This window comes from Chrysochloris asiatica, unplaced genomic scaffold, assembly GCF_000296735.1.
Source record: "Chrysochloris asiatica unplaced genomic scaffold, ChrAsi1.0 scaffold00034, whole genome shotgun sequence".
Classification (NCBI taxonomy): Eukaryota; Metazoa; Chordata; class Mammalia; order Afrosoricida; family Chrysochloridae; genus Chrysochloris; species Chrysochloris asiatica.
The window spans coordinates 15,198,664-15,212,654 of NW_006408552.1; the positions used below are offsets into that span (position 1 = coordinate 15,198,664).

General features: G+C 47.6%; 1 protein-coding gene across 3 annotated transcripts in view; it reads right to left on the reverse strand.

Annotated features, from left to right (window-relative positions):
• Positions 1–1,188: 1,188 nt before the first annotated feature.
• WIPI2 (WD repeat domain, phosphoinositide interacting 2) overlaps positions 1,189–13,991 on the reverse strand; it is a 39,861-nt gene continuing 27,058 nt past the window's right edge. For 2 of the 3 annotated variants that reach the window (XM_006859779.1, XM_006859780.1), the window contains 9 exons: positions 13,663–13,759; positions 12,929–13,026; positions 12,504–12,596; positions 6,936–7,006; positions 5,463–5,570; positions 3,932–4,096; positions 3,084–3,191; positions 2,448–2,545; positions 1,189–1,301 (listed from right to left, as the gene is read on the reverse strand). In XM_006859779.1, coding sequence (XP_006859841.1) covers positions 1,189–1,301; positions 2,448–2,545; positions 3,084–3,191; positions 3,932–4,096; positions 5,463–5,570; positions 6,936–7,006; positions 12,504–12,596; positions 12,929–13,026; positions 13,663–13,759 — 951 coding nt within the window. Of the gene's footprint in view, positions 1,302–2,414; positions 2,546–3,083; positions 3,192–3,931; positions 4,097–5,462; positions 5,571–6,935; positions 7,007–12,503; positions 12,597–12,928; positions 13,027–13,662; positions 13,760–13,991 lie in introns of all 3 variants that reach the window. The other variant, XM_006859778.1, reaches the window with a different exon arrangement.

The window sequence follows — 13,991 nt, forward strand, 5'->3', positions numbered from 1 at the left end:
AGTGAGCCCACCAGACACACAGATGCTCTGTTCGAAAGCCTGAAGGCATGAAAAGGCAGGGGGGACCAGCAGTGCTTTGCTTTTTCACCACTATCCTTAGCCTCCACCATTCTGTGGAGTCAACACAGAAACCTCCCTCTCTGATTTAGCCTCTTTATTTGGGGATGTAGGGCTTGAGGTATCTGAGGTTGTTTTCATCCCACAGGAAACAAAAAGGGGAGCTAGGCAAATACTGACACACAGAATTGCAACCTCTCTCACAGCTGTGCTGAGCGGATTTTGTCAGATTGAAGAAGAAAAGGCACACATGGACACCAGGGTGGGCAGGAGCTCACAGCCCACCTCCCTCTCGGGGTTCTAGTTCTCACCACCAAACCGAGTTACTGGAGAAGTCCTGGCAGGCAGGACGCTCAGCTCCGCATCAAATTCTACTGTGCTTTGACAGCTGAGGAGCTACAAATGCTCCTAAAGAAATTCACACAATTATTGAACAGGAGGATGAAAGAAAAAGAACAGATCATTTAATGATATGAACGAGCTCGCGGCCTTCCCTCTGGGTAGTCTTGCGGTCAGACGTGGGGAAACATATCACAGACCTCTCTTCTAGAACCCACATGGAGAACAAGACCAGAGACAAAAAGCAAAGTCCACCTTGGAAGAGATCCCAGGGTCATCCAACTTAGAAAGAATTTAATGAACCAACAGAATGGGGAACAGTGGTCCAGGCGGGGTCCACGGAGAGGTGGGCTCTTCTCCAGCCGCCCTGCACACCGGCCAGTCCCGAGCAGACTGTCCGCTCACCCTTGTGCACGTACATGAAACCCAGACAACTTCAGTTTATTAAGACATGACTTCTAGCACGCCTAGGCTGGCTTGGCACATGAACGCATGCAAAGCAAGGAGGGTTCAAGGGCCTCACCAAACTGTTAATTTTGGCAAAAAGAGAAAAACAAAACAAGAACAAAAATCAAATACCCCCAAAAAGCTAACATCTGCAAGCGGAATTAAAAGCCATTGAATTGAAAATGTCTTTTCTCAGCAGTATGGAATTAGACTACAGCTACAATCTCTTTTTAAGTCTCTGCCATCCTCGCCCCCAACTCAGGTCAAAGTTCACAGAAGCAAAGCACCAAGTTCTCTCCCAAGCCCATGTGCTCAGCTTCTGGGGTCAGAGTTCAGAGGTCAGGCTCAATCCGTCCGAAGGATCATGGGAGGATGCTCACTGTCCTCGTCTAGTCGTAGCGCACCGGCTTCTTCTTCTAGACATGTGCCGCCAGCTGCGCCCATATCGTCTGAGTAGGCTGCAAAGACACCCAAGGTCACAGGGCATATGACCCAGACACACAATGTGTGTTTGTATGTGGGGGTCACAGGACACTCAACCCAGACACACCCTGGGGCTGTGTCTGGAAACATCATGGGTGTCTATGTTAAGACATTCTGTTCAATCTACCAAGGAACCCTGGTGGCACAAGGAAGTTCTAACTCACCAGCAGCTGAGGTTGCAAAACACCTCCAGGGTCACATGTAAAGATAGCACCCTAGGAAAGCTTTATGCAGTTCTAGATGGTTGCTATGAGACAAAACTGACTAGACAGATTGTGTTTGCTAAGGAGTCTGGTGATGCTGTGGTTAAAGTGCTTGGCTACTAATTGAAGTCTAGTGGCTAGATGGCCACCAGCTGCTCCGTGGGAGCAAGAGGGTCAGTCTGCTTTGGAAGATGACAGCCTGGGAAACCCTACAACACAACTCTACTGTCCTCCAGGGTTGCTGTGAGTCGAAATCATTGTTCTGGGCAGCTTTCTGCTGCTGAAGATGAGGTTATGTTCCGAAGAGGCCTGCCTGGTCACTGTGGGCTGCAGTGCACACTCAGCTGCTAACTCAGCCTCACAAGAAAGATCCAGGGATCTCCGTGGTACACAGACTCCCAGCTTTCTTTAGTGAACACAGACATGGAGGATGAACATGACTCTCACCCTGGCAACAGGCCACTCAGAATTGGTGCTATGAGACATGTTGCCCTTTGTTTACACAGACTGTCAAGAATAATGGTGAGCAAAACTACAGTTTTCAACTGGGGTTCCACCTCACTGCTTGGGAAATGGCACAGAAATGTCACTGCCTAAATCACCCAGTGTCTGTCCACTTGGGTGCTGGCTCTGCTCACTGCAGATGAGAGGGGAAAGACCCCAAAAATAAACACTTCCAGAGAAGCAGCAGGTCTCCCATGAACCTGGGCCGTGATGATGAATCCCACCTGGGAAAGTCCTTTAACAAAGTGCCTGTGTTCTGAACCACCAGGAGGAGCCACTCCACTAAGGGGAAGGTTGGGTGAAAAACACAAAGTTTGAAAACTAAAGAGGCAGGTCGCCGGCAGCACAATTTACCTTCCAGGTGGGTGTCACAGCCCTTACCAGGTCTCGTCGGGGACGGAGGCAGGCAAGTGCCTTTGGTTGCGGCTGTGCTGTACGGCGGGGTGACTAAGGGGCACTCATGGGACGTAGAGTCCAGGATCTCACTGGCTGTCTCCAGGCTGCCATCCAACCTGGAGCAGGCAGAAGGAGACACACACGACTCAGCTCCACAATGGTGCTGCCATAGGACACGGGGTGCACCCCCAGACAGGGCACTTAGGGTGCCCACCCCCGAGACAGTTTCCACATCACCTGGGGTGTCTGCTCACCGTTAACGACAGTTCTCTATCCCACCTCTGTTATTACTGTAGTCATTCTCACTTCACAACAAAAAAGTTTAAAAAAAAAAAAAAAAAAAATCCTGCATTCTTGTTGGGACTTTACAGGGAAAAAAATAAAAATAAATAAAAGGCAAGCATAACCTAATAGAAGCTCCAACAGGGCTCCCCCACCCCCACTGACTACACTGACTAACACTAACAACCTCCCTGCAGTGGGGACATGCATGCTAGGCTGTGTTGAGGCCCACCCCAATCTCTACAAGTAGCAGGTGTGGCACCCCGCCCCTGGGGGAGAGCAACGCTCACATATTAACTCTCTTTGGGAAGGAGAAAATTGGGAGTCAGCCAGGCTGAGTAACCGGGGCTGAGCCAGGTTGACTGCACTCACTTGTGCTGCTTCATCAGGGTGCACTCGCCCCCTTCCTGGGGGTCCAGGTTGTACATGTACAGGTACCCATCTGATGCACCCACCAACAGTCGGGGAATCTTCTGAATTCTGGTGATAGAAAAAGTGAAGTCCAGGACTCTAGTGCCCACAAAAAGTACACGAGGAGACCAGCAGCGCTGCTCGGGTGCCGCCTCCTGAGCGCCACATACTCACGGCCACGTGCATAGCACTCCGTCCAGTGAGGTCAAGGTAACCTCATGTGAGGAGGCCAGAACAGGCCAGCCCATGGTTTCTCTGAGGACTAAGATTGGCAGACACTGACTTCTAACTTTTCAGTCATGCTGGTCTGACAGACGAGTCCTCGTGTAGTGCGGTAGGATCAGCACTGGACTGCTAACACCAAAGTCAGTAGTTCAAACCCACTGGCTATTCCTCCTATACAGGGTTGCTATGAGTTGCAACCACCTGGATGGCACGTAGCAACATTTTGACAGATAGGATGCTAAATAAGGCCATGTGGGATCACATAGGTGTGCTGAATTGGAAAGGTGGTGTCCTTGTGTGTTGCCCACACCATTTAGCCTGCACCCTGGCGCTAGAATAGGGACTTGGAAGCTTTCACAGCCCCAAGTGGCTCTACTTTGGTGAGCTCACAGCTTGACATGATGACAGATTTTGATCAACACCAAAGACTTTGCACAAAAGTGGAAGTGTGCGAGTAAGCAGAACACCACCGAGAGAGCCTACATGTCTGCTCACTACATAGGAGTATTTTCTGTCTCCCCATGTCCCTCCCTCCAAGTTCTCCTGGGCCTACAAGACAGTCACCACGGCACCATGCTACTCACGTGGCGAGGGAGCAAATGTTCTTGTGGCCGCAGAAGGGCAGACGGACGGTGGCAAAGGCCCTGCCCTGGTTGAACATCTCTGTGACTTGCGAGGGCAGGTAGTTGGTAGAGGCCAGGAGCACTTTCCCGAAGTAGCCAGTCCAGGTAGTGGGCTCCTCCTGGGGTCTGCAAGACGGACACCACTCAGACCACAAAGTTCCTGAGCAGAGGCTCCTGGGAAGGGAGGGGAGGGGAGAGGCCCCTCAGGTCTCAGCATCAGGCACAACTACGCTCCTCTAGGGACTGTCGTGATTGGTGGTATCCAGTCTAGTGTGTGAGCCATGACCACCCAGTGTCACAGAGCAGACCTGTCCTGAGGGTACAGCCTTTGCCAAGTTTGAACCGCTACTTTCCAACGAGTAGCTCAGCGTAACTGCTGTGCCACCAGGGCTCCCTCCTCAGCACGCACACATTTACAGTCTCCACAACCTGGGAGGAGTAACAATTTGTCAAGATGTCGCTGTGCTCAAACCCATTTTGCTGTTGCCTACCATGTGTTTCCTCAGTTACCCTAAATACTTCCTGAAACAAGAGAGAGGATAGACAACCCCAACCTCAGCTGTTGGTGCAGTATAGAATACATATTGTCGTTGACTCTTTGGGAGCAGAAAGCTTCATCTTTCTCCTACAGAGTGGTTGGTGGCTTGTGGTTCACTGTCCTGTGTTTATCCTATGAAGCCACCATGCTCCCTTAGTCATTTCAATATTTAAGAGGAGAAAAATCAAGAACTCCTTCACCACACCTATCCAATACTGTCATGCATAATGTAAACCGATTACTTTTGTGATGCAGCTGCTTCCCACACCTCATCCCTTGGCTCACATGCAGGCAGATTCGAGGAGACACGGTATTCAAGTATATGTAAGCTCGCCACAAGGGGCTGTCTGTAAGTGTCAAGAGGAGGGCATCTGTGCTGACGAGGAGGTACCTCTCTTTACCCAGAAGTGGGCCAAGGCACCATTCCTCTTTCTTGTGAGTAGTAAGTACACTGCTGAGCCTAGATTTGGTGGCATTTATTCTTTATTTAAGGAACCCTGGTGGCACTGGAGGATAAGCATTGGACTGTTAATTACAGGGTTGGAAGTTCAAATCTACCAGCTTCCCTATAGAAGCAAGCTGAAACTGTCTGCTCTCATAGATTCACAGCCTTGGAAACTTTCCATAATACCACTATGAATTAGAATCAACCCGATGACAGTGTGTTTGGTTCATGTTTGTTATTCTTTATTGATAGCAGCCCTGGTGGTGTGATAGTTGGCTGCTAGTGCAAAGGATGTTGGTTTGAACCCACCCAGTGACTCAGAGGGAGAAAGAGATGGTGATCTGCTCCCATTAGGATCACAGCCTAGAAAGTGCTGAGACATACATGGGGCAGGGCTGGCACCTAACGACATTCACTGTTGGCAGTGTCAAAGGCAGCACCATGGTGTGCATGAGTATCCCCAGGAGGTTTATGTGGGGAAAGTAGTGAGGCACTGGGTTTGTACTCACTTTTCCTTCACAGTCTCAAGTTTGAAAATGTGCACAGTCTCCGTGTTGCTGGACGCTGAGAGGAACATGCCGTCCATGCTGAAGGCCAGGGAGCAGATGCTGACACACCTGGGAGTGAGGGCAAGGGACAGGTCGTGTTATGCAAGGAATGTGCCAGAACAATTCAACAGGGCAAGCCCCCATGGTAGGTCCATTTAGGTCCACTTGCTGTCCTTCTCTCATTTGTTCAGCCAGTTTCCTTCTCAGAGGGGAAATGTGTAAGTTAACAGGTTCTGCAACAGCAAAGTGTTCTGGGCAACGAACAACAAGCCGGCCCAGGACTCCACAGAGCCATTGCTAGCTGAGTTTGGAAAGGAAGAGACAATTCACTGATTCACAGCACAGCAAGTCTCCTCCTGCGCATTGTGCCTGGACCATATGCCGTAAAGCACCTGCCATGTCAACCACCTCTACACAGCTCTGCTCACTGGGCAGTCATCTGCTCAAAGGAAAAGCAAGCAGCACTTAATCTCCTGGTCTCCACATAGCTGCGTCTTCTGTGTCTATTTTCACTTCATAGAATGTTCTCAAGGTTCAGCCATGTAACATTAGACGTTCATGCCTCTCTATGGTTGTAGCCCCCAGACAATGGCGGGCTAGACAACGCCAGCATCTAGACAGAGGGAGAGCGGGGAGGGGCCACAAGGCAGGTGGTCAGAGGCGACACTGACAGGCTAAGGGGGTGGGGCCAAAGCATAGCTGTCCAGTGCACAGGCCCATACACCCCTAGGGAAGAAAGAGGAAAACACCTAGAAAGGTGCCGTCTGAGGAAACTCAAGGAAAGGCTGAAACCACACAGGCGACCAGACAGTGCAAGGGATCATGGAGAGTTTGGCTTAGTTCTGCCCACAGGAGACGTGTGTCCTAGAGAGGGAAAGGGAGGAGGGGACAGACAGTATGAGGCCCCTGAGGGCACCATCATGTTCCTACCTTCTATGGAAGCTGAGTTCGGTGAAGCAGGCAATGTTGAAGCAGCAGCCCCGAGAATCTGAGAAGAGCCCTGAGGTGAGCTCAGCAGAGGAGCCGAGGAAGGGAGCACAAAGTACCGAGTGCTCCACACTGTGCCTCTCTTTGTGGGGGGATGAGGAGGTATTAACAGACCCAGCAAGGTGGGGGAAGACCAGTGAGCCAACAAGGCCGGTGGGTGGGGGGAGGAGGAACTGTGCACTAACCAGGCTAATTTGAGCAGCGGGGATGGAGCGCAGGGGACAGGACTCTGCAGCACCAATGCTGTTTGAGAAGGCCTAAGGAGCAGTACTCAGGGCCTATTCAAACTGCAGACTATTAGCCATCTCTCAACATCCAGGTAGGATCTGCTTTATGTTTATAAAAATGTGCCTGTCGAGGTAGGTGAAGTGATTTTCTGTATATAAAGTTTCTATACTTTATGAATTTATGACTTTATAGTTTAGCATGAAGATTCACATACTTTACCTCTTAACTCCTCTCCGGAATTCAAAGAGTTTCTGTCCCTCTGGAATGGAAAAGACCCTAATCACGGTCCCCTGTGACAGGAAAGATGAAAAAAAGGAATTTTAGCTAAGCAAATATTGACTTTTATATTTCTTTCATATGTGACTAGAAAAGTTAATGTAGTCCAGGCAGACCTCAGCAATATTGCAGGTTCACTTCCAGAATGCTCCAGAAAGCAAGTTACACATATTTTGTTTGTTTGTTTCTAAGGAGCTCTGTTAGTATAGTGGTTACCAATCAGGCTGCTAATCTCAGGGTCAGCAGTTCGAACCTACCAGCTGTTCTGCAGGACAAAGATGAGGCTTTCTGCTCCCATAAAGATTTATAGCCTCAGAAATCCTGTACAGGGTCGCTATGAGTCGGAACCAACTCCACAGCACATAACCACCACCACCACCAAGTGCAAATAATGAGCAGATTGTAGTCTGTGATGCATGCAATAGCATAAGTTTGGAATATGGTGCAGGTGACCAAAATGGGACACAGTCACAGAGTGAGCACACACTGTTGGAAAAATGGCCCCGACAGACTAACTGGATACAGGGTGGCCACAATTTGTGTCTGCGAAGCACAGTAACACAAAGTGCAGTAAATCAAGGTGTGCCGCTACAGTTTTCAATGTCAGGCCCTGTATGAAAGTCCTAGGGTGGTGCTTGTAAGATAAGCATTAGACTGCTAACTGCAAGGGGTGGTGGTTCAAACCCACCAGCCACTCCTCATACAGGGTCACCAGGAGTCGGAACTGACTTGGCAACACTTAATAGCACAACTGCCTCCATAAGGGGTGGTGGGAGTCCAGCACACCCCTCCACACTTCCTGAACCTGGCAACCCAGGACAGCCCTTCCATTTGATCATTTCCTTAACATTATCTTTCTTTTAATTCTAAACACAGCCAAGAGTTCAATTGTAGATTTGAACCACTCTGTTTCTCAGTCATTTCAAAAGAACACTTACACATGTGCCACCCGCTAGCAAGCACTGTGGCTGCGGTTGTTCGCTGCCATCGAGCCAATTGTGGCTCATAGGGACCCCATGCATTACACACTAGAGTGATTTCATGTGCTTTTCTCAACTGTAATTTTTTTTTTTAAGGAACCATTAAACTACAGGACTCTATTATTGGAATTTAGTTTAACTTTGTTTTTTTAATTATTAAAATGAATAAATATAGAGAGCCAAACATACATCACCTTCATTAATCTCTACCTGCACAACTCAGCAGCACTGGGGACATTCTTCAAGCTTTAGCACCTTTTGCCAACAACCTTTCCCTAACAATTTCACCACCATCAACACAAATCCCCTGCCACCCTGTGCTTCAACACATCCAACTTGCTGTTGTCAATCTGATCACACAGCTGGCTCTCCTCTACCACAGTACTACTGGGTGGGCTTGAAATGCCAAGTTCTGGGTTATCAGCTGAGCACACACTACACGCCCACGCCCTCTCTGAACTTTGCGGCTGCTGTCGTTCAAGGGCCTGCTGGGGCTTGTTCCGTCCACTTGACATTGAATTACTCATCAAGAGAACCAGTACCTGAAAAATGCCTGGTACAGAACCAACCACACTTACAAAATGTTAAGACCTCTAGGAAGAAAGCTTCAACTGGAAGTGTCAGGAAAGAGGCTAAAGGGAAGGAAATGGGATACACAGGGAGGACATGGGAAGAGGGGGGAAGAGGGCTGTTCCATTGTGGGAATGGCAATCACTATCACGGAACCAAATGTGAAGGAACTGTTGAGTGAAAAATCAATTTTCTCGGTAAACGTTCACCCAAATCACAATTCAAAAAAATATCAGTGTTGACTAAGACAAAAGAAGACAAGAATAAATGAGGAGACAGCGATACTCCCGCCAACTTCCCCAGCACTGCCCTGCCTCCCACCCACAAACCAATAGGGGTCTGTGGTTGGGGAAACAGGACATAGTGATAGGAGAGGAAACAGAAGTGAATAGGACTTCCAATGTGAATATTAAAAGAACACTGTGTCAAGGGGGCCAAGGGACCTTGTACCACAGGAGAGAAGAGTCGGGAGTGGAGCACGTCCGCTGGACCCACGGGTCTTCACCCAGAGCCAGCACAGAGAGAGAGCCTTCTCCTAGAGCTGCCCCCTTGAATTCAGACTTCTAGCCTCCTAAACTGTGAGCGAATACGTTTGTTAAAGCCTGTTGTTGTTGTTGTTGTTGTGTACCGTGGAGTCGAGCCTAGACAAGGAATTTTTAAAAAAAAGTTATATCAAGCCACAGTCATAAAATAACAGAGTGGCAACCCTTCAAACGGTTGCATGTCACATTTGTAGGGTAGGAGGATTTACTCAGCCTCCGATCTTATACCCTACAAATGTTAGAAGGTTCAAACAATACAAAAACAGATGAAAAATACAAAGAAATTCCCAAATAAAGTATGGGGATTTTTACCTTTAGGAACAAGAGTGGTTTTTACCTTAACGACTAAAGATAAACTATGAAAAAGAATAGACTGAACACACTAACAACATAAAGACTGCCAACTCCTGACAAGTAAAGAACAGGAAATGAAATTCCATTTCTAGAAACACATATCCTGCCATGTCTATAAGTAGATAATTCCTTCAATGCACCTTGAACTTCCTCCTTCAGTATCATTGGCTCTTGATCATATGCTACCTCTTGAAATGGTTGAACATTAACCATTTCCTTTTGGTACAGTGACTCTATGTATTCCTTCCATCTTCTCTTGATGATTTCTGCATTATTCAATAATTTGCCCAAAGAATCTTTCAATAACGCAGTAGGAGCTCTACCCTACCTAACTGGAGACCACCCAGGCGTGGCTTGAGTACTGGTAAGGAAGGAACAGGGTCCATCTGAGGGGATGGTGGCTAAGGACAGTGGCATCTATGGGGAAGGAACACCAAGGAAGTGTCTCTTAAGCCTTCAGAAGCTGGGATCACCCCAGGGCTTGATTTTTTTCATCCAATAACAGATGGGCCTCTAAGAGAACAACAGCGTTAGTGAGGAACGCACATCACAGAACGGTCAGCCATCCCAGACCCAAAGGGCAGCATTTACCCAAGGACAAAGTACAAAATGGTGGGCAGAGGAGGAATGAACACAAACACAGGGAAGAAGTGAGATAAGTACGATTGGTTGAATGCAAAACTAATCATCTGCTCTGTAAACCTTCGCTTAATTCACACAAAGTTAAAAAATAAAATAATAATCAAGGGTTTTAACCAGGGCACCACTGCTGTTGGTGTGGTTTCAGACCACCACCATAAAGCAAATGTTACAAAAAATGAGTAATACAAACTTTTATTTCCCCAGTGCATATAAAAGTGATCTAGACTTCTGTCCCTAAGTGTGCGGTGACACGATGAACACATGTGAAATGCCTGAGAATGACCGCAGTGGGACAGAGACACGAAGTGAGCACATGCTGCTGGAGATGGAAAAGGCACCGGCAGATTTACTCACCATAGGCTGCCATAGCCTCCAAGGTATAAAGATCACAAAGCTAAGTGTGCCTGTACATCATCTTCCCAAATGATAGCCGGGACACTCTGGAGGCCCTCGGTGCCACTGACCAACAAGAGGACCCACCCGGTCTCAAATTCCATGAGTGCTTCAGGGTCTTTCCAAAAGCTAATCAAAACCATCATGGGAAGTCTCGTCTCGGCTTAACAGGGGCAAACAAAGGTCTGGTCATGTTGACCAGCCCAAAGGAGAGGAGGTTAAGGTGGTAACGAGGCAGTCTAGAACAGCATTCAAAGCATGGGTGCCAGTCAGGCTCAGCTGCCAACTGGGGAGGAGCCTGATTACCTTACAGAACCACTGAGGGTGTCAAATGCAGAATTCAGCATCCATATCTGATGTGAGATGTGCCCTGTAAACACCTTGCAAGAAAGACGTGTGTTGGAAATTACTCAAGTACAGTGTCTTCATAAAGGTGCTGAGCCCAGGAGAGATGAGCAAAGTCACAGGGACAATCAGCTCTCCAAAAGAAATGAGACGTGACCAGAGAATGGAATCCAAGAGAAGAAAGACGGGGCAGTTGCAGTCAGAACCAGAATGAGGCACTCCAGCATCCTGGAGCCAAGGAGCAGAAGCCACTAGGTGGCGGGAGATTCAGGAGGCAAAGCTATCCTAGGTATGTTGTCATTCATTGCCCTCGAGGTAGCCCAGTCACGGAGAACTCAGGCACAATGGAATACAATGTTGTCTGGTCCTGCACCTACCCCACGTCTGACTGCTGATCAAACCATTAGGACCCATAGGGCTGACTGGTCTTCAGAAGTGACTCACTAGGGCCTTTCTTTCTAGCCTAACTCAGTCTAAAAGCTCTGCTGAAACCTGCTTATGCATCCTAGCAACACACAGACGCCCACTGAACAAGAATCGAACCTGTATTTCTCACGTGGTATTCCGACTCACAGCGACCCTGTAAAGGGTTTCCTTGTTTGTTTGAACTGCCAACCTTGTGGTTCGCAGTCCAGTGCTGAACCTGCAGCACCACTCCAGGGCTATGTCTCCCACATGGGAGGTGAGAATCTGACCACTAAACCACAACTGTCCCTTATTCTGTGCAGAGAGAGGGTTTTAACAGGCTAGATGCTTTTAACTCAACACTCATCTTATTGGAATGCTGGCTCTAAGATAAGAATCAGAGATGCACAGAAAAATTGAGACAAGATTTACAGATACATGTGGCACTGTAGGATAAACACTGTACTGCTACCTGCAAGGTTGGTAGTTCAAACCCACTAGTCAGTCCTCCACAGTACGTAACAATAAAAGCAATTATCATTTATAACAGCAAAACATTAGAAATATAAGTTGCACAATTCCAAGAATGTAATCATCGTCACTGAATTATGTATAAATTGTTGGATTGGTGTTATCTTCTGTGGCGTTTATGCTCAACAACAAAATAAAATTATAGAAAAACCGAAACAACACAAATGCTCTATAAAGGTCATATTTAAGTAAATCACAACTGAATTAAAGGAATACATTTTGATGCAGTGCAAGAAAGATAAAGTACAATATCAACTTTGTTAAATAAATAATAAAAAGAGAATGCAAATAAGTCCACTGAAATGTTGTCATATCAGCTCTGGAGAGTGGAATGCCATGCTTGCTTTCATGTGATGTATTTTATGCAAATAAATCTCATGTTGAAGGCTATTTGCAAACCACTCAACTCCCGTGTTACTTTTCTGCTCATGCTATTTATGTGGGCTTTGTATGTGGAAAATTTGGTACTCTTCACGATTGTCTAAGTTCTTTATCTTAAGCTGATATTGGTTGGTAATTTTTAAATAACCCTGGAGGAACGTAGTGTGATTCCTCCTCTGTGGGTTTCTGTACTTTCTAGTGTTTTCCACTCACTCCCAGGTGGCCAGCTCCACAGATTAGCAAGTGGCTTTTCAGCCAAGATTTGGTCGCTAGAGGAGCTGGTCTGACGACTACTCGGCCCTGTAAATGCAAGCTCACAAAAGGTCGCAATCCAGTCTTTGGCTGGGTGGCCACCAAGCAGGACTCACCTTCTCAGAAGCTGTGGCCAGTTTGGTACCGCTTGCATCGAAAGCCAGCGCTGCAAGAGGACTGTCATGAGCTGGGATCATGTTCGCAGCTCTCTGCAAAAGAGAGAGCAGTGCCCCCGTTGAGTGCACATGACAGAAACGTCCCATCAACTACTAACACAGCATCAGCGTTGATACAGGCACCAAGTTCGCTGAGTTTAAGGAAATGCTGCTCAAGACCTGAAGCAAAGTTCAGCACTTTCTCCTCACAGCTCTCTCTGTTCCTCCACACTGGCAGGAACACAGTGAGGTTCCTGGAGAGTAGTGGACTGGACTGGAGCTGTTTTGCCACTCAAATGGGAAGGAGCAAGACTGTGCAGCAGAGCCCAGAAGACAATGGCTTCAACAAAAAGTTCATTCTTGTTCAAATACAAAAGGAAACTCACCAGATTGATGGTGTCAAAGACCTGCACCTCTCCGATGGTGGCACTCCCAGGGTACGCCAAGTAACAATTGTCATTGTTTATGGACAGCGCACACAGGCCTGCAGAGAACACAGGGAGCAAATGCTGGGCTCAGTCCAAGAACTGGTGGACATCGTTTAGCATTGATTGAGAAATCAACACTATAGCTAACACAGTCTTCTCATTTCATTGTTATAGAGCTCCACATCTCCAAAGCACCATGTTAAGATTTTAAAACGAAAACAAACCACAGAACTACTGAGTACTATGTTACCGTCAAGTCAATTCCAACTCATGAGACCCCCAGTGTGTCAGAGTACAACTGTGCTCCACAGGGTTTTCACTAGCTGATTCTCTGAAAGGAGACTGCTGGATCTTTCTTCCAAGGCACCTCTGGGTGGACCAGAGCCATCTGTAGCGCCCAGATGCCCCTTAAGCTGACAGCAGCATTAAAACAGTAAATGTCTTTGTGCTGCACTGATCAGGAACCTCAATATGGGAAGCTGACTAAATAGTGACTGTCCATGGTCACAAGATAAGCATCAGGTGAAGGTAACTGGGCTTAAGATCAGCATTTTTTCAATCTGTCTAGATCTCTGGAGGCTGGAACCAGATTGGAATAAATAAAAACTTAAAATCCACAAAACATATCACCAACAATTAGTACTAACAGGCAGAATCAAGAGAGCAGGCTTCTCTTCTTGAAAATACGTTACCTGTGGGGTTTGGGGGCGTCTCGCGGATGGTGTGCAGCACCTTCATGTCACGGATGTTGTGGATGTACAGAGACTCTTCCAGGCACACGATCAGTCTCTAAAAGAGAGAGAGGGAGGCCAGGGGTCAGTGGCTGTCCAACAGACATGCCCAGCCCGTCTCTGCTTCATCAGCAACCTGACACCACAGGGATTCAGGAGGGCAGGGTCATTACTTTCTGAGTCAGTCTGTTCACCTGGCCACACACACCTGGTGCCAGACACTGCTGGTTGTTTTGGGGACAATACAAAAAAAAGTAGGAAGTCTCATTCTAAATTTAAAAAGTTAAATG